The 27,656-nt window shown below is 37.2% G+C and overlaps 1 protein-coding gene and 2 long non-coding RNA genes across 14 annotated transcripts in view; 1 reads left to right on the plus strand and 2 right to left on the minus strand.

Annotated features, from left to right (window-relative positions):
- KLHL5 (kelch like family member 5) overlaps positions 1 to 27,656 on the minus strand; it is a 187,984-nt gene that overhangs the window by 37,350 nt on the left and 122,978 nt on the right. For 11 of the 12 annotated variants that reach the window (XR_014244094.1, XM_082390390.1, XM_082390380.1 and 8 more), the window contains 11 exons: positions 27,402 to 27,575; positions 21,602 to 21,672; positions 20,965 to 21,137; positions 20,768 to 20,882; positions 19,795 to 19,901; positions 18,487 to 18,609; positions 8,095 to 8,244; positions 3,927 to 4,074; positions 3,594 to 3,798; positions 962 to 1,121; positions 658 to 768 (listed from right to left, as the gene is read on the minus strand). Coding sequence is in view for 11 of the 12 variants with exons in the window: in XM_082390390.1 (XP_082246516.1) it covers positions 658 to 768; positions 962 to 1,121; positions 3,594 to 3,798; positions 3,927 to 4,074; positions 8,095 to 8,244; positions 18,487 to 18,609; positions 19,795 to 19,901; positions 20,768 to 20,882; positions 20,965 to 21,137; positions 21,602 to 21,672; positions 27,402 to 27,575 (1,537 nt within the window). In the remaining variant the exon portion in view is untranslated. The remainder of the gene's footprint in view (positions 1 to 657; positions 769 to 961; positions 1,122 to 3,593; positions 3,799 to 3,926; positions 4,075 to 8,094; positions 8,245 to 18,486; positions 18,610 to 19,794; positions 19,902 to 20,767; positions 20,883 to 20,964; positions 21,138 to 21,601; positions 21,673 to 27,401; positions 27,576 to 27,656) is intronic. The other variant, XM_082390391.1, reaches the window with a different exon arrangement.
- On the plus strand, positions 2,872 to 16,378 carry LOC309628109. Its single transcript, XR_014244170.1, has 3 exons — positions 2,872 to 3,229; positions 9,418 to 10,437; positions 10,764 to 16,378. It is a non-coding gene; the product is annotated as an uncharacterized lncRNA (long non-coding RNA).
- Positions 16,481 to 18,479, minus strand: LOC309628128. Its single transcript, XR_014244189.1, has 2 exons — positions 17,452 to 18,479; positions 16,481 to 17,151 (listed from the first exon to the last, which is right to left on the minus strand). It is a non-coding gene; the product is annotated as an uncharacterized lncRNA (long non-coding RNA).

Consider the following 27,656-nt stretch of genomic DNA (forward strand, 5'->3'; position numbering starts at 1 on the left):
AGAGAATGGACTTGAGGACACAGGGAGGGGGAAGGGTAAGCGGGGACAAAGTAAGAGAGTGGCATGGACATATATACACTACCAAATGTAAAACAGATAGCTAGTGGGAAGCAGCCACATAGCACAGGGAGATCAGCTCGGTGCTCTGTGACCACCTAGAGGGGTGGGATAGGGAGGGTGGGAGGGAGACGCAAGAGGGAGGAGATATAGGGATATATGTATGTGTACAGCTGATTCACTCTGTTATAAAGCAGAAACTAACACACCATTGTAAAGCAATTATACTCCAATAAAGATGTTAAGAAAAACAAAAAAACAAATACTCTTAAATATACATCTTTGTCTATAAAAGAAAGAAAGAAAGAAAGAAATGGTGGCTGTTTTTATTTGTATGCGTTTTTGTAGGTTATGGAATCTGTCCTCTCTGGACACAGTCTGACTTTAAATCATTTGGTAATGTTACAATACCATGCCTTTCATGGCCCCAGAGAATGCAGAGTGAAAATATTTCTGAAGTTAATGAATACTCAGGCATTCTTAAAGCTGAAGTCTGAATTCTAGGAGGGGGAAGGCATGTGGTATCTGGTGCTGAGAGATTTTAACTCTACAAAAGGTGAGAGCCTCTTTGCGTGTTTTCCCCCTCATTTGCTGCCATACCTCCAGGGCAGCAATGGGACAGCTGGATGCCAGGTACAGGTCCTGAGCCAGGTTGAAATCATTAGTAAACATGGCAAGATGTCCTGCCAAAAGATTGTAGTCCTCTATTCCCTACAAATAAAAGCAGTTTTAATGAGAAGAAATACAAGGGTTTTTTATTTAAGGACTGTACTTAGGAGGAAGTGGTAGTGGTCTATCGTTTAATTTGTTTACGAGTTAGGTAAGAGTAACTGCAGAAACTTTAAATGTTTGACTAAACACCATTTAGATGCTAATCTGATAATTCCCATAAGATGCCGTTTACCTTTATTTGTTCCAAGGACATCACCATGCCAACGTTTCCAATTGTCCGATAAACACGGATTGCAAACTCCACTTCCATGTGGTGTAGACAAGCTCTGGCCAACTCATTCCAGGCAGCATGATCATTCAGAGTCTTGCACATTTCCCAAGCATCAGAAAACCTAGCAGGTGAGTACATAAGCTTAATCAGGGAGCTCTATTTGCCCCCTATGAGGCAATTTTCAGATTGTATATAATTTAATGTTATGCCCTAGATAAATTTTGCAGAAACATTTCTTAATCTTTCATCATTTTCAAGTGATGAAAAGCTATATAAACTTTTCTTCCAGTTTTATGCAGATGTTTTTTCTTGAACTTCTTGAATTAATCTGAATCTATTCTGTATAACCACCTTCCCTCATCAACAACTAATTCTGTTTATTTATTTTCGGTTTACTTCACACACAGATGAAAATTATTTTTGTTCTCACATAAGTCTAATAAAATTAGTACTCTATTCCTATAAATTGGGAACTTTTAAAACAGGGGTCAGCAAACTATGGCCCACAGCTGCCTGTTTTGGGGAATAAAGTGTGAGTGGAGCACAGACGCTCACCCGCCCGCTCTTTACGGACTCTCTTGGCTGCACTTGCACTGCAACAGCTGACCTGAGTAGGTGTGACAGACCCTATGGTCCTTAATGCCTGAAAATACTTACCACCTGGACCATAACAGAAAAAGCTTGCTGACCTCTGGTATAAAACTTAACCATAAATGCCAGTGAGACTTTTTGTGGAACCCCTACATTAATGAATATGTTACGCCTTCCCCTCTATTCACTGATGCATTTTTCCATCCAACACACATTCACTGAGCACCGTTATGTGCCAGGAACCAAGACGTAAGGCTCAAATGCAAATCACTGTCCTTTAGGCAGTCATACTTGGGGAAGGTGGAAGAGACAGGTAAGAAAACAGATGCCTATGACACAGTATGACAAAGGTACCGGAGTGCCTACAATATGTGAATCTTTGTGCTAAGTGCTTTGTATAAATTCTCTTGCTGGATCACCCTAATGACACTATGTATTATTATTATTCTCCTTTAGAGATGAAGAAAGTGAGGCTTAGAGGCCTTAAAAATCCAGCCCAGGTCACACAGCAGTAAGCGATAACGTGTTCTAAACCACTCTCCACACGGGATCCTGGCTCTGAGGCAACACATTGGAAAGGCCCTGACCGAGACTGACAGTGGTCAGGGCTTCTGGGAAGGCTTCCTGGAGGAGGAGATGGCTCCGCTGTATGGTAAAGAATGAGGAGTTACTATCTACAGAGACAGGGAGGGGCAGCCCAGGATGAGAAAGTGGCTCGTGCCAAGGCAAGAAATCATGAAATATACTGAATCCAAGCAGTCAGCGCACAGAGAGGCGTGGAGGAGTGGGGACAGATGAGGCTAGTATTAAATCATCATAAGCCTAGCGTGTCATGCTGAGGTCCCGAGAAGCAGGGGTTTCTTCCTAAAGGCAACAGGAAGTCACTGGAAGATCTTCACCAGGGAAATGAGAGGATCAGATTCACATTTTCCAAAGTGTGTAGAGAATAGATTAGATTGTCATGAGGCTACCAGCAGAGAGAGCAGTCAGGAAGTGGTTCCGATATACATTACTCCACGTGAGGGCCTGAGTTAAGGTGGGGGAATAGCAGAGGACAAAAGGACCTGGGGTATGTGTGTGTGTGTGGGGTGTGTGTGTGTGTGTGTGTGTGTGTGTGTGTGTGGGTGTGTGTGTGTGTGAGGGTGTGAGTGTGTGTGAGTGTGTGTGTGTGTGAGGGTGTGTGTGTGTGAGGGTGTGTGGGTGTGTGTGCGAGGGTGTGTGTGTGAGGGTGTGTGTGTGGGGGAGGGTGTATGTGTGTGTGTGTGAGGGTGTGTGGGTGTGTGTGGGTATGTGGGTATGTGTGGGAGTGGGTGGGTGGTAGGGCATGTGCACCATGTGATTAGGGCAGGGGGAGAAGAGGAGGCTGGGGAAGATGATGAGGCAAGTTTGAGGAACTCCTGGACTCCCAACTACACATGACTGGGAGGCAGTGGTAAACACAGGTTTAAGTCAAGGATGCACATTTTGGAGTCAGCCTCGTATAGATGGTACTGAAACCATCTTTGAGGAGATTCACTCTGGAAGAATAATTAGAGTGAGAAGAGAAGAAAGGAGCTCAAGGGACCCTGAGGAAGAGCAACATTTAAGAGATGGTGAGAAGAATCAGAACCACAAAGGAATTCACAGTGGCCCTAAGAGGTGAGAGGAAATAGCAGGAAAAAGAAATCTCAAGTAAGGTAAAATCAAACTTTGTTATGATGAAATTAAGAGTGTTGAAATAATTATGTTTATTAGAATTTCACAGTAACTGTGCTATTTGGGTGATGAGAAACCTTTTTGTTCTGAACGGCTTTTCTTGGAATAAAGCACCGATAGTATTGTACAAAAGTACTTCCCTTAGAATTTATATACATTCTCATATCCATCATCTTATCTGAGCCTCACATTAATCCTGTGAAGTAAACGAGGTAAATACTATTACCTCTAACTATTTTAATGGAAGTTGACCTTTAAAATCACAAAAGCAAATGAGAGGCCCCATGAGAAGTGTTTAAAACCATACCTTTTTAGCATTAAAGTCTGCGTCAGCATCTGCCTCAGATCATTAAGCCCCACATCTTTTAAACTGTGGAGGAAGCTGTGGGTGCTAAGGTAGATGTTGTTTATTTTTCCACTCTGCGTCTGGCAGGTCAATTCTCCGTTATATAACAGCAAAGGTTTATGACAGAAGGGAACTTTGGTGCCACCAGCCAAAATGACCTTGGATCCTATATTATAAAACAGACCTCTTAATGCTGAAAGCTAATACTCAGCACACACATCAGAAAGGAATGTTTTAATTTCACTGCAGTGGAAATGTATTTCTCAGTAAATGTACAAAAAAGTGATTAAGTACCTTGTATAGTGTCCTTGTGAAAGACGTAAGTGTACACCTTATCATCATCGTAGGCAATAAACACACCTTTATCCATTGGCCAGTTTTCCCAAAGAACACCTTTAATGGTTGGTGAAAAATCTGGAATCTCATAGGTAGCATCATTAACCTACAAAATAAGGATTTACAGATTTGCCCCAAGTCTGTACTTAAACTATTATCATTTGCCTTGGTAGGAAGGAGTCTGTCTACAGCCTTAGCTGGCAAAGCTTACCAACCCACATTCAACTCAGCAACACCCCAAGATAAAGGAAGAAAAGTTTCTTTTCCCATTCCTATAGGTCTGGCTTGAAAAAAAACTGTAGTTATATGGAAAATCAAGGATTTTATCTAAAATTCGGTGAATTTGCAGGAAAAACTTCAAGTCTGGACACAAAACTTCAGGTTAAGAAAAAAAAGTTGAAGTTGCTCAAGATGACGGAAATTTAAACTATGAACACACTTGTGCTTAGAAAATTTTCGATAATACTGGGTACAGAAATGCTCCAACTAGAGAAGAAACAAATTAATCTGTATATGATTTGAGATCTAAATAAATTACACTGGGTATGTTTTATTTCAAAAACTTCTCTACAGTGCAATTCCAACAAACATAAACTGTAGTTACAGTAATAAAAGCTATTAAAAAAAATCAGTCCACATATTCCGATTCCACATATTCCTCAGGCAGATAGGCTTATATATATCCTCAATGTGGAGCTAAGAAACACCTGCCTCCTCTCTAATCTATCTTCCTCTCAAAATAAGAATGAAATATAAAATTCCTATAAATAATAACTAATATTATACAGCCATACAATACAGTATGGCCACTATTTAATATCCACATGTGGCTCTTAAGCACTGAAATGTGTCTAGTCCAAATTGAGATGTGGGGAAGTGTAAACTACCCACCAGATCTCAAGGAGTTAGTATGAAAAAAAGAGTGTAAAACATCTCATTAATAATTTTTATGTTGATTGCATACTGAAATGATAATATTGGGTTAAATTAAAAATATTATTAAAATTAATTTCACCTGTTTCTTTTTACCTTTTTTAAAAAATGTGACTAGTAGAAAATTTTAAATTATATAGGTAGTTCAAATTACATTTCTATTGGATAGTGTTGCTTACCAGGTAGTGTACTTATATTTAATTATACTTATTGTACTTATATTTACTTAATTTACTTTATAAATTACTTTTTGTAAATTATACTTATTGAATTTAATATATAGAATTACTTTAAGATATGTAAGTATATATATAATTTAATAGATTATAATTTAATATATTGAATTCTAATCTCTTACTCTATAAGACGATACTATTATGCCCATTTTGCAGATGAAGAAACTGAGGCACACAGAAATCTGCCCAAAGTCACACAGCTAATATGTTGAAGAGTCAGGATTTGAACCAGGCAGTCTGGCTCCACAGTCTATGCTTCTAACCACTATGTCATACTGACTCTCAGTTTGTAAGGATGAGCACACCACTGCTAGATGGTAGAAATGTTTTAAAGGGGGTAACCATTTGTTAAATGCTTACTATGTGGCAGATGCTGTACTGAAAGCTTTATGTGCATTATCCCATTTAATTTTTATACAATCTACAAAGTAGGTCCTGGAACCATATTCATTTTATAGATGGGGAAACTGGGAATCCAATCAAAGTGAGAGCCCTGGAGGAAGCCGGCCTAGTCTCACACCACTGATACCATGTGCTGACTGTGTGACCTTGGACAAGTGACTTACCTTTTCTATGCCTTAATTTCTCCACCTGTAAAATGGCAAGATAGGAGTGTTTATCTCTGGGGCTGCTGTAAGGATTAAAAGAAATCCCTGATATATGTACAGCATACTCAGCACAGAACTATTAGTTGTCATTATTACTAATCTCAAATCCAGGTTTGTCTGTCTGCCCATGCACTAAACTACTATACTCTACAGCCTCTGTTTATGAACTTCCTACAGTATATCACAAGTCATCCTTTATGGGTATATAGGGAGTGATGGGGTGCAAGGTTTTCATTAGGGCACATGTAAGAAAAAAGCCATCTCTCCCAATTCTAATGTATGACAGGAGTCACTTCCTTACCATCCACACAGTGAAGGAAAAGAGGTTGAATAAATGTACATATGAAGAGAAATTGCGAGTATATATGAGAATTTTAAAGAGGAATAGTTGTAGTTTGAATTATTATATACTTTCATATATGTACATCACAGAAGCAATGTTTTTCTCACTTTGAAGTTGGATGAAAAAGTAAGCTGCAATAGTAGCACACTATGACAGGGTGAGTGTTAAAATAAAAAAAAAAAAAAGCACAGCACTCTGGTCAAGAGTCCAAGGGCCTTAGCATAACTTCCTCTTGTGTCTGAGGTGTGGGGAGGCTCTGCACCACAAGCTCTCCTTTCCCTTCCCTGCCAGGCTGGCCTTACTCCTAGGCAAGACTGGGTATTATTTAAAAGAGGGACTGCTCCTGTGGGTACCCCTCGGATATCTTGTCCAACAGCCTAAAATTCTAACCTACCAATGAGACCCTAACTTGGAAAGAAGTTCACACCCAACCCCATGTTGGGTTAGGGAGGGGCTATGCCCCCGTGGAGTCATTCTTTTGTGCGGATTTGTTTCACCAGGGTTTTTCTTTTTAACTTAACTGAGTTGCAGGTTAGACTTGGAAAAGGGATTGGGGATGAGCAGCAACAGGTGACAAAATTCTGGAATGTGAGGGTTTTAAGTTGTGATAAAGAGGTAAAGAGGGCAGAGCTTTAACTAACCCCTGCTAAACAGCTACCCTATGCCTGATAATATGTTTGGAAAAATCAGCTCACTGAAACCTCGTCCCAACCCCAGGAAGGAGGTCACACTAGCCTCTTTGACAGAAATTATCAAGGAAAGGAGAACTGTAAAAGGAGAAAGAAAAAACATCAACTTGTCTGGGACAGGTCTTACCCCTGGCCCTTCTCCGAGCCGTCAGACCCCTCTTCTCACTCTTAGTCCTGTCCATGCCCGCTGCACCCTGCTACCCTCTGCTGTCTAAACAGCAGACCCCACCCGGGGTGAACCCACATAGGAAGCAAGGCAGCTTAACTTCCTTATACCCTGTTCCAGAAAGGGAATCTCTACAGACCGAATTTCCTTATTAAGTAGAGGGAACGCAAGGTCATCTTTATATTTAGGTCATTTTTCCTCATTTGTTCTGTGATCGAGAAATGGGTTGAATAAGAACTAGAATATTAGGAACTTGGCATAAATAATTCAGACACCCATGGAAACCTGTTACATTTGTCAAAGAAAGAAAAGAAAAAGAAAAAAAATGAAGGGAAGATAAAGAAAGGAAGGGAGGAGAGGAGAGAGAGAGAGACAGAAACAGAAGGAAGGAAGTCTTTATATCTAGGAGAGTGTATTGTGAGGGGAGAGCTGTCTTCATTGAATCATGTCTTCACTGTGAAGCACAGACGAACAGTTATTAAGGGTGGGTCCAAGAGCAGCTGTAGGTTGTGTGAACTGTGACCAACAACATACAAGTCATTAACTGGATATCAAAAGTAAATGAAAAATTCAAGTATAGTAGATGATGTAAAAGCACAACATTTCCTTTATCTAAATCTATTCTCAAAAAAGTTAAGGATGTTTAAAAATAAGAGTAATTAAGTCTAAAAATGGGTTCATCTGTTTTCAATCACCTAATACAAAAATACCTTTCCTTTATGTTCAGGATCTTTAAGGGAAGAGGGAAATCAACTGAGCTGGGCAGAAAGGACAGAGAACAGTCCCTGCCCTCTGAAGCTATTGCATTTCTAGAGAGAAAACTCATGTACCTGAAGATACACTGTAATGTTGTGCAGTAAATAAGGTTAGAAATGGTGCAGAATATAACAACTATTCTTTCCACTAAAAAAATCTCTCTGAAGATTTTTAACACTGAAAAATGGCAAAATAATGGAAAAACTTTTCTTGATGTAAATAGTCATGAAAACGGATCACAAATATGATATCACAAACATGATAACAAAGTACTACAATCCTTGGCAAGGTTTAAGAGAAAATGATCTTACATATGGAATATATTTTAAAAACACTTTTTTCTTCATATGTTGCGTTTTTTAAAAACAAGCATTTGAAAACTTTTCTCGACTTACTGGACAGTAGACATATCCATCACTTTTTTCATCAATGAAAACTAATCTGGTCCCATTTGGGTCAGGAAAAATCTTTTTCACACTGACAGGATGTCGATAATCATTAACAAATTGCCAGTCTTCAATGTAGAAATACTGAATGACACCAGTCTAAAAAAAATACAGTCATAGAAATAAAAGGTTGTCAAGAAAATATAGACTTTCAGCATTTATGTTAAACATATTTCCTAACTTAAAGAAAAAAATGTCATATTTTTGATCAAGGAAGAATCTAAGAATAATATTTACTATATGAGCAAAGTACAGACCTAAGAAAATTAGTAAAATGAGAATGCACATGTGATTCAACAGTCTATTAATTCTAACATTCTTAGTGATATTAAAGCTTAATTGACTTTTCAGATTTTCCACTTGCAAGAAATACCCTTATTGTTTAAGAGTGACTTTCAAGTCACGTTACTTTATTTTTGCTGTTAATTAATAAATTAGAAAATTAAGTTTAAAATAAAAAATAAACCAAAACCCACCAGATACAATCAATTGTAGTTCTATATGTTAGCAAAGAACATGTAGACATCAAAATTTAAAAATGTATCATTTACAATCACTCAAAAAAATTAAATACTTAGGTGTAAATTCAACAAAGCATGCATAGGATTTGTGTGCTGAAAACTAAAAAACACAAATGAAAGAATTAAAGAACATCTGAATAAATGGAGAGGTGTACTGTATTCATGGATTGGTGTCATAGTAAACATGTTACTTCTCCTGAACTTATATACAGGTTTAATATAATTCCAACAAAAATCTCAGGAAGATTTTTTTATAGACACAGACAAGATTATTCTAAAATTTATATGGACCAGCAAAGGAACTAAAATAGTTAAAACATTCTTGAAAAAATATAGTGGGAAAATTAGTCTATTAAATTTCAAGACTTTTTTTTATAGCTACAGCAATCAAGATTCTGTAGTACTGGTGGAGGGATAGACACATAGATCATTGGAATACACCAGAAAAGCCAGATTATTTGTTACCAGGGATTAAGGATGAGGTGGGGGCAGGAGGAAAGTGGATGTGGAGATAAAACAGCAACATGAAGGATCCTTGTAGTGACAGAATTGTTCTGTATCTTGACTATTAATGTCAATACCCTGGTTGTGATATGCAATGTAATACTACCATTGGGGGAAACTAGGAAAAGGGTTTATTAGGATCTCTCTGTATTGTTTCTTACAACTTCATGTGAATCTACATTGATCTCAAAATAAAAAAGTTTAATTGAAATAAAAACACATGATAATATCTTAGATTTCTATTCAGGCCAAGATGGAATAACAGACGTGATTTAACTTTCCCACCCAAAATGACCAAAAATAACAGGCAAAATACATGAAAAAACAGTTTTTAAGTTATTGGAATAAGGCAACAAAGGAAAATGATCTCTGAGAGATGGGAAACAAACAAACAAGGTAAGTCCTGTGAATGCTCCAGCTTTCGCCTTGAGAGAGTTTTCAAGCCATGGCAAAGGGAAGAACATGATTCCCTGAGGTGGAACATGATTCCCTGAGGTGAGGAGATAGAGCTGAGAATCCAGTGGGGGCAGGGAAGGAGGCGGCTCGACTTTGCAGGGTATAGTGCCAGAGAGGAGAAAGCTGCACTGAGAGAGAACCTTGGAGATCTTCAGAGGGTCTACCTTGAGTCTTCAGCAGAGAACTAATCACTGCATAAATATGAGAAAACTGCTGAAGCCAGGAAAAAGAACCATCCAAAAGGATTAGAGTGAACAGTGACTGGCACTCACACAGGACTGGGAACAGTGACTGTTCCCAATAGCCAGACTGGAAAACATAATTCATGGGATATTGGGTAGAGTATTCAGGAAGATCTTGCCTCAAAAGTGGGAAGTAATTAGCTGTAGACTAAGCAGTGTTTCACACCTACCTAACAAATCACAAAAGCAGACTCAAAAGGGTCAAACTGTTTCCAAGCAAATTAACTGCATCCCAGAACAAAGCTCAATACTCAAAGAGTATTTTTAGGAATACAAAAACATCCAGCACCCCAAAAGGTGAAAGTACCATGAGTGCAAAGAAGTAGGAAAACATAACCCATATTAAGGAGAATAACTGATCAATCAAAACTGACCCGGATATTAGAATTAGCAGACAATGTAACTAAAACAGTTAATATCACTGCATGGCATACGTTTAAAAAGGTAAGTGGAGACATGGAAGATACAAAAACAGACTCTAATATATCTTCTTCAGGTGAGCTACCATGTCTGAAATGAAAAATACGATGGATGAAACTACTGGCAGATTAAACATGACAGAAAAAAAGGCTAGTGAGGGCTTCCCTGGTGGCACAGTGGTTGAGAATCTGCCTGCCAATGCAGGGGACACAGGTTCGAGCCCTGGTCTGCGAAAATCCCACATGCCGCGGAGCAACTAGGCCCGTGAGCCACAACTACTGAGCCTGCGCGTCTGGAGCCTGTGCTCCACAACAAGAGAGGCCGCAATAGTAAGAGGCCCGCGCACCGCGATGAAGAGTGGCCCCCACTTGCCGCAACTAGAGAAAGCCCTCGCACAGAAACGAAGACCCAACACAGCCAAAAAATAAATAAATAAATAAATAAAATAAAGGAATTCCTTAAAAAAAAAAAAAAGGCTAGTGACCTTGAAATACAGCAGTAGAAATTATCCAAAATGAAATTGAGAAAAAAATTTAAAGAGCATCAACTGTGGGATAATTTAAAGTGGTTTAATATATGTATAATTGGAGTTTCTGAAATTGGAATGCAAACAGAGGGAGAAAACAATATTTGAAGAAATAATGGCTGAAAATACTCTAAATTTTATTAAAGCTATAAGCCTGTGGATTCAACAACCTCAAGCAAAGAAATATGAAGAAAATTACATCAAGACAGATCACAATCAAATTGCTCAAAACCAGTGATAAAGTATTAAAAGAAGCCAGAGGAAAAAGACAGCTTACACACAGAGGAACAAAGATAAAGATGACCGATTTCTCATTAGAAATAATGCAGGCAAGAAGACAGAGGAGCAACATCTTTAAAGTACTGAAAGAAAAAACTGTCAACCTACAATTCTATATCTAGCAAAAATATTTTTCAAAAATGCAGGTGAAATAAAGATGTTTTCAGACATGAAAGCAAAAGAATTCATCACCAGCAGACCAGCACTACAAACAGTGATAAAGGAAGTCCTTCAGTGGAAGGAAAATGATACCAGCTGGAACTATGGATCCACATAATAGAATGAAGGGCACCAAAAATGGTAACTATATGGAGAAATATATAAGATATTTTTTATTATGTAAATCTCTTAATTGATTGTTTAAACAAAACTAATATCAGTGTATTATGGGGTTTATAATACCTGTAAAAGTAAAATGTATGACAGCAACAGCAGAGGTAGGAGGGGACACATACTATTCTAATAAATGAACTTATACTATTCACTATACCTTACAAGGTATAATGTCACTTGAAGGTAGCCTGTGATAAATTATGGATGTATACTACAAAACCTAAAACAACCACTAAAATAAGAGTTGTAGCTAATAAGGTCAATGAATGAGATAAAATTGAATAATAAAAAATACACAATCCAAAAGAAGGCAAAAGAAGAGGAAAAAGGCAACAAAGAAGAGATGGGACAAATAGAAAACAAATAGCGAGATGGTAGATTGAACCTAAACACAGAGATAATCGCATTAAATTCAAAAGTCTAAACAACATAATTGGACTTCCCTGGTGGCGCAGTGGTTAAGGATCCACCTGCCAATGAAGGGGACATGGGTTCAAGCCCTGGGTCCAGGAAGATCCCACATGCTGTGGCGCAACTAAGCCCGTGCGCCACAACTACTGAGCCTGAGTTCTAGAGCCTGTGAGCCACAACTACTGAGCCCATGTGCAACAAATACTGAAACCCGCATGCCTAGAGCCCATGCTCTGCAACAAGAGAAGCCACCACAATGAGAAGCCCGCGCACCGCAACAAAGAGTAGCCCCCACTCGCCGCAGCTAGAGAAAGCCCGCGTGCAACAACAAAGACCTAACACAACCAAAAATAAATAAATAAATAAATTTATTAAAAAAATAAACACTGTAATTAAAAGGTAGACTGTCAAATTGTGAGAATTAATATGGTGCCTACAAGAAAAATATTTTACATATAAAGACACAAATGGTTAAAAATAAAAGAATGGAAATATATATACCAGGATAACATTCTAAAAAACTAGAATGGCTATATTAATATCAGGCAAAATCAATTCCAGAGCAAAGACTATTGCCAGGGATAAAAAGGGTCATTTCAAAATGATAAAGGGGCTAATTTATGAAGAGAACATAACCATCCTAAATGGTTATGTACCTAATAACAGAGCCTCAATACACATAAATTAAAAAAAATTTACAGAACTGCAAAGAGAAATAGATAAATCCACAATTGTAATCTGAGTTTTCAATACCATTTTCTCAATAATTGACAGAACAAGTATATATAAAGTTGCAGAAGTCTTGAACATTATCAACCACCTTGATCTGACATTCTAGAACAGCATATTCTTTCCAAATACACAAGAATATTTACCAAGACAGATCATACTCTGTACCATAAAGTAAGTCTCACAAATTTAAAAGGACTCAAGTCATACAAAATATGTTCACTGACCATAACAGAACTAAATCAGAAATCAATAACAGAAAGATCTCTGTAAAATCTCGATTGTTTGAAAACTAAACACGGGACTTCTAAATAACCCATGAATCAGAGAAGAAATTAAAAGAGAAATTGTAAAACATTTTGAACTGAATAAAAATAAAACACAACATATCAGAATTTGCGGGATGTTGCTAAGATAGTACTTAGGGGAAAATGTCTAGCACTAAGGGAGTATATTAGAAAAGAATGGTCTCAACTCAATGAACTCAGCTTCCATCTTAAGAAACTAGAAAAAGAACAAATTAAAGCCAAAATAAGCAGGAGAAAGGAAATAAAGATCAGAGCAGAAATCAATGAAACAGAAAACAGAAAACAACAGAGGAAAATCAATGAAACAAAAAGTTGCATTCTTCTAAAAGACCGATAAAACAAAATTGATAAACCTCCAGGCAGACCAATCAGGAAAAATGACACAAGTTACCAAAATCAGGAAAGAAACAGGTGATATTACTACAGATTCTACAAATATTTAAAAGGATAATAAGGAATATTATGAATAATTTTATGCCTATACATTTGATAAGTTAGATAAATGGACAAATTCCTTGAAAAACACAAACCACCAAAGCTCACTCATGAAAAAAACAGATAATCCAAATATTTTGATATTGATTATAGGAATTAAATTTATAGTTTAAAACCTTCCCATAAAAAAAACTCCAGGCCCAGAAGGCTTCGTAGGAGAACAGCTCCACCATGGCACCTGGATACTTTGCAATGCCACAGAGTCAAGGCTCAACTGTAGTCTGACCCATGTCTTGGCAGAATCCTCTGTTATCTTACAAGGAACGTGGTGAGATGGGCACTCTTGTGAAAATCTGTCACCGAGTCATTTCTCATCCACCTCTCTGTCTTGTGGGAGACTTCCATGAGGAATTTCTCAGCTGCTTCCCTGGTTCCAATGATGTCCAATTCATCTTGGATTGTCCAATTCATCTTTCTTAGTGTATAGCTGCAGAGTATAAACTACTTAGTTGTAGCAGAGTTGAGTCCTCCACCACAGAGTGCCTAGAAGAGCATCTGACCCCTTCGGTTTGGTATTATCCTGTGGCACTAAGGATGTGGGGAGCTCTAATAACATGATCTTCCCTTGCTGTATACATCTATTTGGGACTGTTTCCTCCTCACCAGCTGAATCTATGGAAGTGCAGCAAGCCAACCTATCATGTACTACTCAACTGCTGCTAGGAATTGCTTGATCACCCAGTAGGCTTCACTGGCACATTCTTTCAAACATTTAAGCAAAAAACAAACAAAAAACAAAACACTAATTCTAATCAACTCTTCCAGAAAATTGAAGATGACTAACTCATTCTACGATCATTACCCTGATACTAAAATCAGACAAAGGCATCATAGGAAAAGAATACAGCAGACCAATATCCCTCATGTACGTAGATATAAAGATTTGAAATAAAACTTTAGCAAATGAATTCAACAATGTATAAAAAGAAGAATACATCATGATCAAGTGGGGGTTATCCCAGGAATGCTGGGTTGGCTTAACACTAGAAAATTAATTAATATAATCCACAAATTATAAACAAACTAAAAAAGAAAACCCATGTGATCATTTCAATAGATGGAGAAAAAGCATTTGATAAAATCCAACATCCATAGAAATTCTTAGTAAACTAGGAATAGAAGAAAACTTCTTCAACCTGATAACAGGAATCTGTAAAAGACCTACAGCTAACATCATACTTAATGGTCAAGAACAAGACGAAGACATCTACTCTCATCGCTTCTATCCAAAAATGTATTGGAATAGAAGGCAGATTGAAAAGGAAGAAGTAAAACTATCTTTATTAGCAGATGACATGATCATCTATATAGAAAATCCAATGGAATCTACCAAAAAAAACGCTACTAGAACTAGTGAGTTTAGCTAGGTTTCAGGATACAAGATGAATATACAAAAGTCAGTTGCATGTCTATATGCTAGAAATGAATAATCAGAAACTGAAATAAAAAAGCAATACCATGTACAGGAGTACCCAAACTATGAAATACTTAGGTATAAATCTGAAACAAGATGTGAAAGACCTGTACACAGAAAACTCCAAAACATTGCTAAGAGAAATTAAAGAAAATCTAAATAAATGAAGATATATAACTTGTTCCTCCGTGGGAAGACTCAATATTGTTAAGATGGCAGTTGATCTGTAAGTTCAACAATGATCCCAATAAAAATCCCAGCAGGTTTTTTGTAAAACTGGACAAGCTTATTGTAAAATTTAACTGGGAATACAAAAAACTGAGGATAGCCAAAACAACTTTGAAAAGGAAACACAAAAGTTAGAGGGCTAACACTACCTGATTTCAAGACTTATTATAAAGCTACAGTAATCAAAACAGTGTGATACTGATGTAAAGATAGATAAACAGATCAAGAGAATGAACAGAGAGTCCAGAAAAAGATCTGTGCATTTACGGACAATTGATTTTTGACAAAAGTACAAAATCGACTCAACAGAATAATAGTGTTTTCAACAAATATTGCTGGAACAACTGAATAGCTACATGCACAGAAAAAACCCACAATACTTTGATCCATATCTCACAGCATAAACAAAAATTAACTCAAAATGGATCACAGACCTCAATGTAAAACATAAAAGTTGAAAGCTTCTAGAAGAAAACATAAGAGAAAAACTTTGTGACCTTGGGTTAGGCAAAAATTTCTTCGCTATGACACCCAAAGCACAACCTATAAAAAAATTAATTGATAAACTGGACCTGGTCAAAATTTTTAAAATTCTCCTCTTTGAAAGACGCTGTTAAGAGACTGAAAAGACAACTCACGCACTGGGTGGAAAATACTTGTGAAGCATATATCCGATAAGGGACTTGAATCCAAAATGTGTGAAGAACCATCAAAGCTCAATAAGAAAACAAACAATCCAATTAAGAAATGGTCAAGGGCTTCCCTGGTGGCGCAGTGGTTAAGAATCTGCCTGCCAATGCAGGGGACACGGGTTCAAGCCCTGGTCTGAGAAGATCCCACATGTCACGGAGCAACTAAGCCCGTGAGCCACAACTACTGAGCCTGCGCTCTAGAGCCCGCAAGCCCCAACTACTGAGCCCATGTGCAACAACTACTGAAGCCTGCGCGCCTAGAGCCTGTGCTCCGCAACGAGAAGCCCGTGCACAACGAAGAGTAGCCCCTGCTCGCTGCAACTAGAGAATGCCCGCGTGCAGCAATGAAGACCCAATGCAGCCAAAAATAAATAAATAAAATAAGTAAATTTAAAAAAAAAAAGAAATGGTCAAAAAACTTGGACACTTCACCAAAGATATACAGCTAGCAAATAAGCATATGAAAAGATGTTCTACATCATTAGTCCATTAGTGAAATGCAAATTAAAATCATAATGAGGTATCACTACACACTTATTAGAGTGGCTAAAATGTAAAAGACCGATCATATCAAGTGTTAGTGAGGATGTAGAGGAATTGGAGCACTCATACACTGTTGATGGGAATGTAAAATGGTACAACCAATTAATTTAGAAAAGAGTCTGTCAGTTTCTTAAAAGGTTAAACATACACTTGCTATATGACATATCATTCTACTTCTAGGTATTTATCCAAGAGAAAAGAAAGCATATGTCTATACAAAGACTTGAACACGAATTTGTTTATAGCAGCTTTATTTGTAAATATTCCAAACGAATGTTACTGGGAAGTAACACCAATGTCCATCCATAGGTTCATGGATAAGCAAATTATGATATATACATACTGTGGAATACTACCCAGCAAGAAAAAGGAATGAACTATTGACACACACACCAACATGGATGAATCTCAAAATAATTATACTGAGCCAGACAAAAGGAGTGCCTACTATATGATTCCACTTATATACAACTCTAGAGAAGACAAACTCATTTATAGTGACAGAAAGCACTCAGTGGGGAGGGAGGGGAGGAAGGAATCATAAAGGGTCATGAGAAAACTTTTCGGGGTGTTGAATATGTTCACTATTTTGATTAAGTTGATGGTGTTTTCACAGGATATACCTATGTCAAAACTTATCAAATTATAGACTTTCAATAGTGTGGTTTATTGTATAACAATTATACTTCAATAAAGCTGCTAAAAACCCCCGATATTTTCAGAATCACTCAAGAATGAGATATTTTATAAGAAAAAAAGATTTTGTAACTATGTGTGGTGATGGATGTTGACTAGAGGGTTACCATTTTGCAATACGTACAAATACTGAATCATTATGCTGCACACCTGAAACTAATATAATGTTATATGTCAATTATATCTCAATAAAAAAAAGAAACTGAGGGCTTCCCTGGTGGTGCAGTGGTTGAGAATCTGCCTGCCAATGCAGGGGACACGGGTTCGAGTCCTGGTCTGGGAAGATTCCACATGCCGCGGAGCAACTGGGCCCGTGAGACACAACTACTGAGCCTGCACGTCTGGAGCTTGTGCTCCGCAACAAGAGAGGGCGCGACAGTGAGAGGCCCGTGCACTGCGATGAAGAGTGGCCCCCACTTGCCACAACTAGAGAAAGCCCACGCACAGAAACGAAGACCCAACACAGCCAAAAATAAATAAATAAATAAATAAATAAATAAAAAAGAAACAGAGATAAATGCTACGTTATTGGCAGATTACTGTACTTTGAGTTCTTACTTCACAATGCTGTGTGGCACGGTGGGAAGAGTCGATTTTCCATCAGAAAATCTTGCTTGTTAAGTCCACCTCTACTACAAACTTACTAACCTCTCAATCTTCAGTATCCTTATCTCTAAAACTTTCCTGCTTATATATTTATGACTATATTTACTACTTATTTACCATATCATTTACCACTTTACCTGATACATGAAACCTACCCTACTTGTGTATATTAGCTCAAAGACTCATTATTTTAGGTCAAACTTAAATTTAAAAAGTCTCTCTTCTGGCAATAAGCATGTTTTAAAATATACTCGGTTTAAAAAAGTGTGAGAAAATGGAACCTTTGAAACAGTGAATAATTGTTTTCTAATGTGGAAAACAATGCCTTTTTTTTTTTTTAAACCAACTTTACTGAATTCTTCTAGAGGCTAAGCAAGGTAAGAGGTATGATATGCTTTGAAAAACTCTGAAAACTTTTTACAAATATAAGATGCTATTACTAAACTATGTTTTATGTATATGTGGCTAATGTAATATTTAGGAGTACAGGGTACTGGTGGTTCAAAAGACAAAAAATTGAAGTGGGATTCTCAATATTCAATTAATTTTAATTAAATGCCCACTAAATGTAGGCACTGGAGAGCTGAAGTTGAATGACGTGTCTTACATTTGTCATCAAATTAAATCCTTAAAGCATCTAGATAAGGAAAATGAGGCTGGGAGGCATCAAGCAGGAAGTAGCAAGTAAGAGAGCTAGTATCTGAGCCCAGATTGTCCAGACTCCAAAGCCGCTGTGCCATCAAAATTGCTTATAGTTACAAAAGCATTTGACACTGGCAAATCACGCCACCTATGTGCTCTACATAAGTATATAATGTTTATAATTGCACATATGATATCTATATAATATATGTATATAAACACATATGTAATAAACAAATTACAAAGTAAAAATGAGAAATTCCCCCATGTCCTATATTAAGGAAGACAATACGTACATCTGTGCCATAGATGAGGAAATCACCAGTTAAGGCATGGCATAAAATACGACACTTATCATCTACTGCTGGGAAAAGTCGAGTCTCACGTTCTTCTTGAGCATCCAACATTTCACTTTCTATCTAAAACATAAAGAATAATAGTGGATCAGAGATTTATCTGAATAAACCTGGTTTGCAACATCTAAGGGGTAGGGGAGAGTCTTTCTCTTAAGTTCAGCTAAACATTCAGACTCACCAAACTATCACAGACCAGTTTACTCAGAAAGATATCAGGAAGGAACCCAGCTTGCCAGCAGGGCACATTAAACATCCCTTTTAATGGGAATAGTCTCCGCAGCAGGCTCTGCAGTTGTCTAGTAGCTAGTCTCTTTGGCTTCCCAGAAGCAAAGAGCCAAGAAACAGATGTGGGAGATGCCCTGGTTGAGAAGCCCCATATTTCAGGGGCCAATATCTCTTGAGCAACTCAACAGGCATAGTTTCAAGATCCCCACAGGTGACATGCCCAAATACATGGGTCAGTGCATTCCAGGAAGCCAGACGTATGGCATTCCCATTAGTTTTTACAATTTACTTATAGTTCCTCCTAGATGCAGTTCACACAGTCATTTTTACCATAAGCAATGTTGTGAGTAGCACAGCTGAAACTCTGTCAGGTTTCATGGGAACAGAGCTTGGGAGTTAACTGAACAGCTTGTGCAGAAGGGTAAGGAGTTCTGTTAATCCTTTATCCATATCTGGCTTTCTAGCTAGTCTGTCATATGGTTGCTTCTTTATTTTTTTTATTTTTTAAAAATAAATCTTTAAAAAAAAATAAATAAATAAATAAATAAATCTTTATTTTAGAATGCTTTTAGATTTTTAGAAAAGGTGTGAAGATAGTAGAGTTCTCATATACCCCAAACCCGGTTTCCCCTATCATTGACACGTTACATGAGTATGGTACGTTTATCACAAATAATAATGAATATCGATACATCATTTATAATATAACTCCATACTTTATTCAGATTTCCTAGTTTTTACCCTAATGCCGGTTTTTTTGTTTGTTTTTTTAACATCTTTATTGGAGTATCATTGCTTTACAATGGTGTCTTAGTTTCTGCTGTATAACAAAGTGAATCAGTTATACATATACATATGTTCCCATATCTCCTCCCTCTTGTGCTCCCTCCAACCCTCCTTATCCCACCCCTCTAGGTGGTCACAAAGCATATGGTCTCTTCTTGACCAAAGTTCTTGATAATAAAACATTAGGCTGTTCATCACTTACCTGAGCAGGCCTCAGGACATCAAAATTATACTTACCAAATGTAACTGGACTTTGCCTTCAAAAAGTGCAGCTGCATAGTCAGAATGAAGGCAAACGCTGGCTACTGTCCCCAGATACTCCACATCTTTCAATTTTTTAACAGCTGCAGCAATTAAAACAAAACCAAACACATTAAAATATAAATAAAATGATCTAATTAATGATTTGCAAATAAGTTTTAAACGTGTGCCTTTGCAAGAATGTTCTGAACCTAAAATTTTTATTTTAGCCATTTTAAAGAAAATCTTAGTTGCCATATAAATTTGCCTTCAGGAATTTCATAGTGGTTCACATGAAACAAAGTAATGTGAAATAAAATCACATGCAAAACAACCAAAAATTAAACCTTAGTGACAGTAAGCTTAATAGAACATCTAAGGATAATTCTCAGGTTGGCTCTGTTCCTGAGGGATATCTGACCTCCAGTGGGGAAAGGGGTGGAGAGGAGGAAGGAGAGGAAGAAAAAGCAAGGCTCCCTTCAGATGCTAATGGTCATTTTTCAAAGAATAAAGCGGGGGAGGGAATCAACATTTACTAAGTACCCACCAGACCAAGAAGTGCCTAAGAAAGACCGTGTGCAAAAGCAGATCACACATTTTATTTCATTTAATTTTCCTCATAAGTAGAAGAATCCTCATTTTCCAGATGAGTAAACCAAGGCTCAGAGGGGTAAAGAATTTGTCTACAGGCACCCAGCTAAAAGGGGCAGAAGGGAATTTGAACCCAGGGCCCAATTCTAAAGATCACACTCTGCCCCACTATACCATGGTGTCTTCACAACAAAGGTAAAGAATAAAACCTTTCCAAAATTTATGCAAATTTTTTAGAAGATTTGCAAAACCATTTAAGCTAAGAAAGAGATGTCTGAAGAAAAAGAGTGAAAGACTTGGTCTTAAAAGAAACTATCAGTGCTTCCCAAATAAAAACAAATTATACGCTAGATAAGAAAACAACTGGATTTAGACTTGCCGTTCTCTCCAAGGACATAAAACCAAGCTCGATTATTCATTCCCACAGCCAGATGATAAAGCCCTACTGCTACAAAGTTGGGTTCCACATCCACAGAAACTGTGATTGGTAGCTCCTATAATAGAGAAAAATAACAGTAGTTAACCGCTGAAACTGTTTTGATTTTATTAATAATAAAAGTAACACAGTTTTCATACTCCTTCAACAGGATTGGCTATGGTGACTTCAAGGAGGGAGGTGAGATATGCAATCCTGGTGCTGCAGGCATCCCCAAGGATAGGGAGCTTGGTCAGGAAAACATGGAGCGATCCCCTCTGGGTAGACAGTGCCAGCAACTGACCATCATCTGTCCAGGACAAGGTGCCCAACCCTGAAATAATGGACATAATAAAGGATTATTCAAAAACAGAGATACTGTTGCAGGCAAACAAGCAACTGTCTTCACTTAAGCTGCCAGAGGCATAAAAATCTTCAAATTTTATAAATAGTTTAAATAGTCTTTATTTAGACTAGGACATTCATCATGGATTGGCTTATGAACATGAGCCCTGATTCATTCAACACTGGCTCAAACGGAAGGTATGTAAGAATTTAGTTTTTGCAACTGGATTTGGGATAAAACGCACCAGAAATCTTTGAATCAAAGTGGACTTATATGCTTCTAGTCAAGGAGTATGACTCAACATAATTACTAAAATAAGGAGGCTATCTTAGGGAACTCTAGTAAAAGGTGTTAATTTTATTCCTCCTATAATTAATGCAAACCATACAGTAACACATTACTTTCTGTAATCGAAACGATAAAATGTCAATCTGCTACAGAAAAATCGGTACCTTTATTTTCATCATCCAGGTTGATTATAGCATACATGTCTTTTAATTCTGCCAAGTCATGGATTTTAATGCTGAAAAATAAAAAAAGTCCTTAAATATGAGCGCTAAGTTAAATTGTTTTTGTTCACAAACAATTATAAGCTATGGAACAGGTCAGTGTTCTTCAAAAAGGGATGTACAGGAGGATCCACTGGGTTAAGGTAAGAAAATATTAAATTTTCTATATTTAATTATATTTTATCCTTTAAATTTTTGTTTGTTTGTTGAGATGTGGGGTAGGGTTGTGCCTAGTACATTTAAGTCCATGATGCATTGAGTTAAGTTTTGATTAAGGTGTGAGGTTTAGGTTCAGGTTAATTTTTTTGGTGTATGCATCTCCAACTGCTCTAGCACCATTTGTTGAAAAGGCTATTTTCATTCTATTTAGTTACTTTTGCATTTCTGTCAAGAATCAGTTGTGCATATTTGTGCGGGTTTATTTCTGGCTTCTCTATTCTGTTCCCATTAATCTATGGCCTTGATTACTGTAGCTACATACTAAGCTTTAATATCAGGTAGAATTTTATTGTTCTTTTTAAAAGACTGCTGTTAGCTATTTTAGGGCCTATGATTTTGCATATGTATTTTAGAATAAGCTTTCTCTATCTACAAAAAACCATGCTGGGGTTCAGATATGAATTTCATTAAATCTATAGATCGATTTGGAGAGAACTGGAATCTTTATTGTGTTGAGTCTCCCACTCAATGAATACAGTATGTCTCTCCATTTATTTGCATCTTCTTTGATTTCTTTCAGCAACATTTTGTAATTTTCAGCATACAGAACTTGTACATATTTTGTGAAGTGTGTATCTAAGTATTTCATTTTCTTTGGATTGATTAAAAATGGTATATTTTAAATTTGGTTTCCACACGTTCATTGTTAGTACATAGACATGCAATTGATTGTGTGTTGATCTTGTATCTTGCCACCCTGCTGAACTCACTTATTAATTTTAGTTCTAAGAGTTTGTTTGTAGATTCCTTGGGATTTCCTACATAGACTATCATGTCACCTGCAAATAAAAAATAGTTATACTTCTCCCATTCCAATCTGGATGTGGTTTATTTCTTTTTCTTGCCTTACTGCAGTGACTAGAATGTCTAATATTAGATTGAGTTAGAGTAATGAAAGTGGATATCCTTGCCTTGTTCCCAATCTTAGGGGGCCAGCATTCAGTCTTTCACCGTAGAATATAATGTTATCTATAAGTTTTTTGTAGATGTTCTTTATCAAGTTGAGGTAATTCCCCTCTACTCCTAATTTGCTGAAAGTTTTTATTATGAATAGGTGTTAGATTTAGTGAAATTTTGTGTGTGTGTGTCAATTGATGTGATCATATGATTTTTCTTCTTTGACTGATGATATGGTAATTACATTGATTTTTGAATGTTAAGCCAGCTTTGCATACTTGGAATAAATCCCACTTGGTCATGAGGTACAATTTTTTTTTACATTGCTGGATTCAGTTTGCTCAATTTTGTTGAGGATTTTTGTGTCTAAGTTCATGAGAGACAGTGGTCTCTAGTTTTCTTTCTTTTTTTTAATACTATCTTTATTTGCTTTGGTATAGGGTAATACTAGCCTTATAAAATAAGTTGAGAAGTGTTTCCTCCTCTTTCTGAAGAGATTTTGTAAAATTGGTGTTAATTCTTTTTTAAATGTTTGGTAGAATTCTCCAGTGAAACCATCTGGATGTGAAGATGTATTTTTCAGGAGCTTTAAAATTATTATTCAATGTCTTTAATGGTTACAGAGATAATTCAGATTATCTATTTCATCTGGGTTGAGTTTTGGTAGTTAGTGGCTTTTGAAAAACTGTTTCTTTTTTTTTTGGAATATAGTTGATTTACAATGTTGTGTTAGTTTCAAGTACACAGAAAGGTGAATCAGTTATACATATACATATATCCACTCTTTTTTAGGTTCTTTTCCCATATAGGTCATTACAGAATATTGAGTCGAGTTCCCTGTGCTATACAGTAGGTCCTTATTAGTTATCTATTTTATATATAGTAATATGTATATGTCAATCCCAATCTCCCAATTTATCCCTCCCCTCCCTTCCCCCCTGGAAACCATAGGTTTGTTTTCTACATCTGTGACTCTATTTCTGTTTTGTAAATAAGTTTATTTGTACCATTTTTTTAGATTCCACATATAAGCGATATATTTGTCTTTCTCCGTCTGACTTATTCACTCAATATGACAATCTCTAGGTCCATCCATATTGCTGCAAATGGCATTATTTTGTTCTTTTTTATGGCTGAGTAATATTCTATTGTATATATGTACCACATCTTCTTTATCCACTCCTCTGTCGATGGACATTTAGGTTGCTTCCATGTCTTGGCCATTGTAAATAATGCTGCAATGAACATCGGGGTGCACGAATCTTTTCGACCAACAGTGTAGGAGGGTTCCCTTTTCTCCACACCCTCTCCAACATTTATTGCTTGTAGATTTTTCTGATGATGGCCATTCTGACTGGTATGAGGTGATACCCCATTATAGTTTTGATTTCCATTTCTCTAATAATTAATGATGTTGAGTATCTTTTCATGTGCTTTTTGGCCATCTGTATGTCTCCTTTAGAAAAATGTTTATTTAGATCTTCCACCCATTTTTTGATTGGGTTGTGTTCCCTATCTTCTAAGTTGTCAAATTTCTGAGTATAAAGTTGTTTGTAGTATTCCTTTCTCCTTTTAATGGTTTTCAGATCTGTAGTGATACTTCTATTTCACTCCTGATATTGGTGATTTGTGTCTTCTCTCTATTTTTGTCATCCTTGCTAGAGACTTATCAATTTTTTTCAAAAATTCCAGCTTTTTAATTAATTTTTTTTCTATTTTTAAATTTTCAATTTCTGCTCTTTATTACTTTCTTCCTTCTGCTCTGGGCCTATTTTGCTCTTCTTTTTCTAGTTTCTTGAGGTAGGAACTTAGCTAATTGATTTGAAATCTTTTCTTTCCTGTGTATGAATTTATACTATAAATTTTCTTCTCAGAAATGCTTTAGCTGCCTCGCATATATTTTGATATGTTGCATTTCCATTTTCACTAAGTTCTATGTATTTTTTAATTTGCTTTGAGATTTACTCTTTGACCCATGAGTTATTTGGAAGTAGGTTGTCTACTTTCCAAGTGTTTAGAGAATTTCTTGTTGTCTTTCTGTTACTGATTTCAAGCATGATTACATGATGGTTAGAGAACACATTTTGTATGATTTCAATTTCAATTTGCTGAGGTTTGTTTCATGGTCCAGGATATGGTCTACCTTGGTAAATGTTCCATGGGTGCTTGGAAAAAATGTGTCTTCTGTTGTTGTTGGCTGGAGTGTTCTGTAGATGTCTGCTAGGACTGGTTGGTTTACAGCACAGTCCAAGTCTGTTGAGAGTTTAGCTAAGCTACACCATGATGTAGCTGCCTTGGCATCTACTTTGGCCAAGTGGCTTGCAGGGACCTTAAACTAACACTAGTCCTTCCTGCACATGCATGCCCTACATAGCAGCCCACAGTCACAAGCAAAAGTAAGTTCCTTATGTGACTTCTCCAATAGCCCTTGTGACCAACAGTCTCCCCTGCCTCCACCTTACCTACCCAGCTATTTACCATTACTGTTACTTTTCTTTTATTCTTGATGTTCCAAATTTCCTTCTGTCATCTGTTTTCTTCTATCTGAAGAACTTCCTTCAGCAATTCTTTTAGAGGAGGTCCACTGGCAGTAAATTCTCTTCATTCTCCTTCATCTGAGCATGTTTTTATTTCACCTTCATTACTGATGGATATTTTTACTGGATATAGATAGAGGTTTGGTTAACAATTCTTTTCTTTCAGCACTTTAAGAATGTTGTGAGTTTCCTTCTGGCCTCTATGGTTTATGGTGAGAAATCTGCTGTCATTCAAAATGTTCTCTGGCTGCTTTCAAAATCTTTTCTTTGCCTTTAGTTTTTAGCAGTTTGATTATGATGTGTCTGGGTCTAGATTTCTTTGGATTTACCCTTTTGGGGTTTGCTGAGCTTCTATAATATATAGGTTTATGTCTTTTGCCAAATGTGAGAGTTTCCGGCCATTATGTCTGAGATTCTTAAGACACAAATGTTAGACCTTTGGTAGTTTCACAGGTCCCTGAGGCTCTGCTCATTTTTTTTTTTTTTTCCTATCTTTTTTTCCTCTGGTTTCTGAATGGATATTTCTATTGCTCTACCTTCAACTTCACCAACTCTTTTACTCTGTGATTTCCATTCTGGTGTTACATACACTGCATTAATATTATTTTTTCAGTCCTAGAATTTCCATTTGGTTCTTCTTTATAGGCTGTGTTTCTTTTCTGAGACTGTTCCCATCTGTTTTGAGAATGCTAGCCCTTACTTCTTGGAGCATTTTTATAATAGCTGCTATTTCCATCATCTTGGCATTGGTGTCTTTTGATTGCCATTTCTCAAGTGAGTTGAAATTTCCCTGATTCTTCATATGTCAAGTAATTTGGGGTTATATTCTGGACATTTTGAATATTATGTTATGACACTCTGTCTTGTTGAAATCCCTCAGAGAAGGTTAATTTTTTTTTTCTTTTTTTAAGCAGGCAATCAGCCCAGTTGGGTTCAGGCCACACATTTTAACCAGCCTTCTGTGGGTTATGATTTCAATGTCAGTTCCACTTCCAAAGCCTTTGCAATGGTACTCGGATATGTCCCTGTATGCCTTACTCTTTGGCCAGTATAGGACCTGGGCTATGATCTATCCCTTATTTCAGTTCTCAAAGTCTTTGGTATGTGTTTAGGATGTGATACACACACACAGCTCAGGGATGAACCTGGGAGTTCATAAATATCTTTATAGGGTTGCTTTCCAGAGTTTCTCCTTCTCCAGGACCTCCCTGGTATATTCTGGTTCCCTGGGGCTTTGCTTTTTGGTCTCCAGCAGGAAAGCTGGGGCTCTAGTTGCTCTGCTCTGCCTTGTATCTCCTACAACTGTGCCTGCAGCCAAGTAGTGAGAGGACAGAGAGAAAAATAAAGAACAAGGGTAGGCCCCACCTTCTTGGGACCACAGCTCCTCCAATCGGAGAGGAAGGCTACCCTCCATCAGAGTTTTAGGTGGCTGTGGGTCCTTGCTGTCACTGCCATGGTGAGACTGCTTGGTGGCTGGGGGCATGAGAGAACAAAGAAAGAAAAAAAAAGAAAATTGGGGGATTTCCCCAACTTTCTCTGAGTGTTAGGCGTTCTCTTTCCTGCAACTTGAGCCAGAACTAAAGGGCTTCTCTCCGAGTTCTCTCTCTCTGCCCCGGTGCTTACATCCAGGGTCCAGGTTTCAGGCTGCCTTGAGTCCTGGCTGAGAGAGACCAGAAGACAAATGGGAGACTCACCGCTGGCTCAGTGATACTTCAAACGCTGGCCTTCTTCTCCAATCTGCCTGCTACTGTTTACTTTTCAGAGTCCTTAAATAGCTGTTCCATGGATTCTGTTCAGGTTTTATGGCTGTATTCAGTAAGAGTGACAGGGTGGAGTGTGCCTATTTTATTTTTAAGATTGATTTTCAAGCATACTCCATTTTAGGTTTTGTATTTAGCACGCATTTTGTATTTTAGGTATTACCCCGAGTGTTAAAGGCAGAGGTAAAGGCATGTTAGGAATTTTCAATTGTGAACATATTCTAACAGTGCAACTATGGTTGATAGATTCACATTAGTTAACAATGTCTTGTTGAATCTCTTGAATATTCCTTATATAAGCTTTCCTGGGAATATGTGAATATAACTTACCAGTTATCACCACATGTAGCAGCTTTGTTAAGGGTCTGTGATACTGCAATACTGGTTAGACTATCTTTATGGTCACGAGCCTGAAATATCTCTTGACCGATCTCTCGAATATGAGTGGAAATGACCACAAAAATTCCACGTGAAAAACCAATCAAGATGTAGCCATCACCATACCTATAGCAACGAAGGCAATAATACAGTAAAATGGGAGATTAACTATCATTTGCAATACAGTAAATAAGCAAATACCTTAAA

This window comes from Balaenoptera borealis (assembly GCF_965194805.1).
Source record: "Balaenoptera borealis genome assembly, chromosome: 4".
NCBI classification, from domain to species: Eukaryota; Metazoa; Chordata; class Mammalia; order Artiodactyla; family Balaenopteridae; genus Balaenoptera; species Balaenoptera borealis.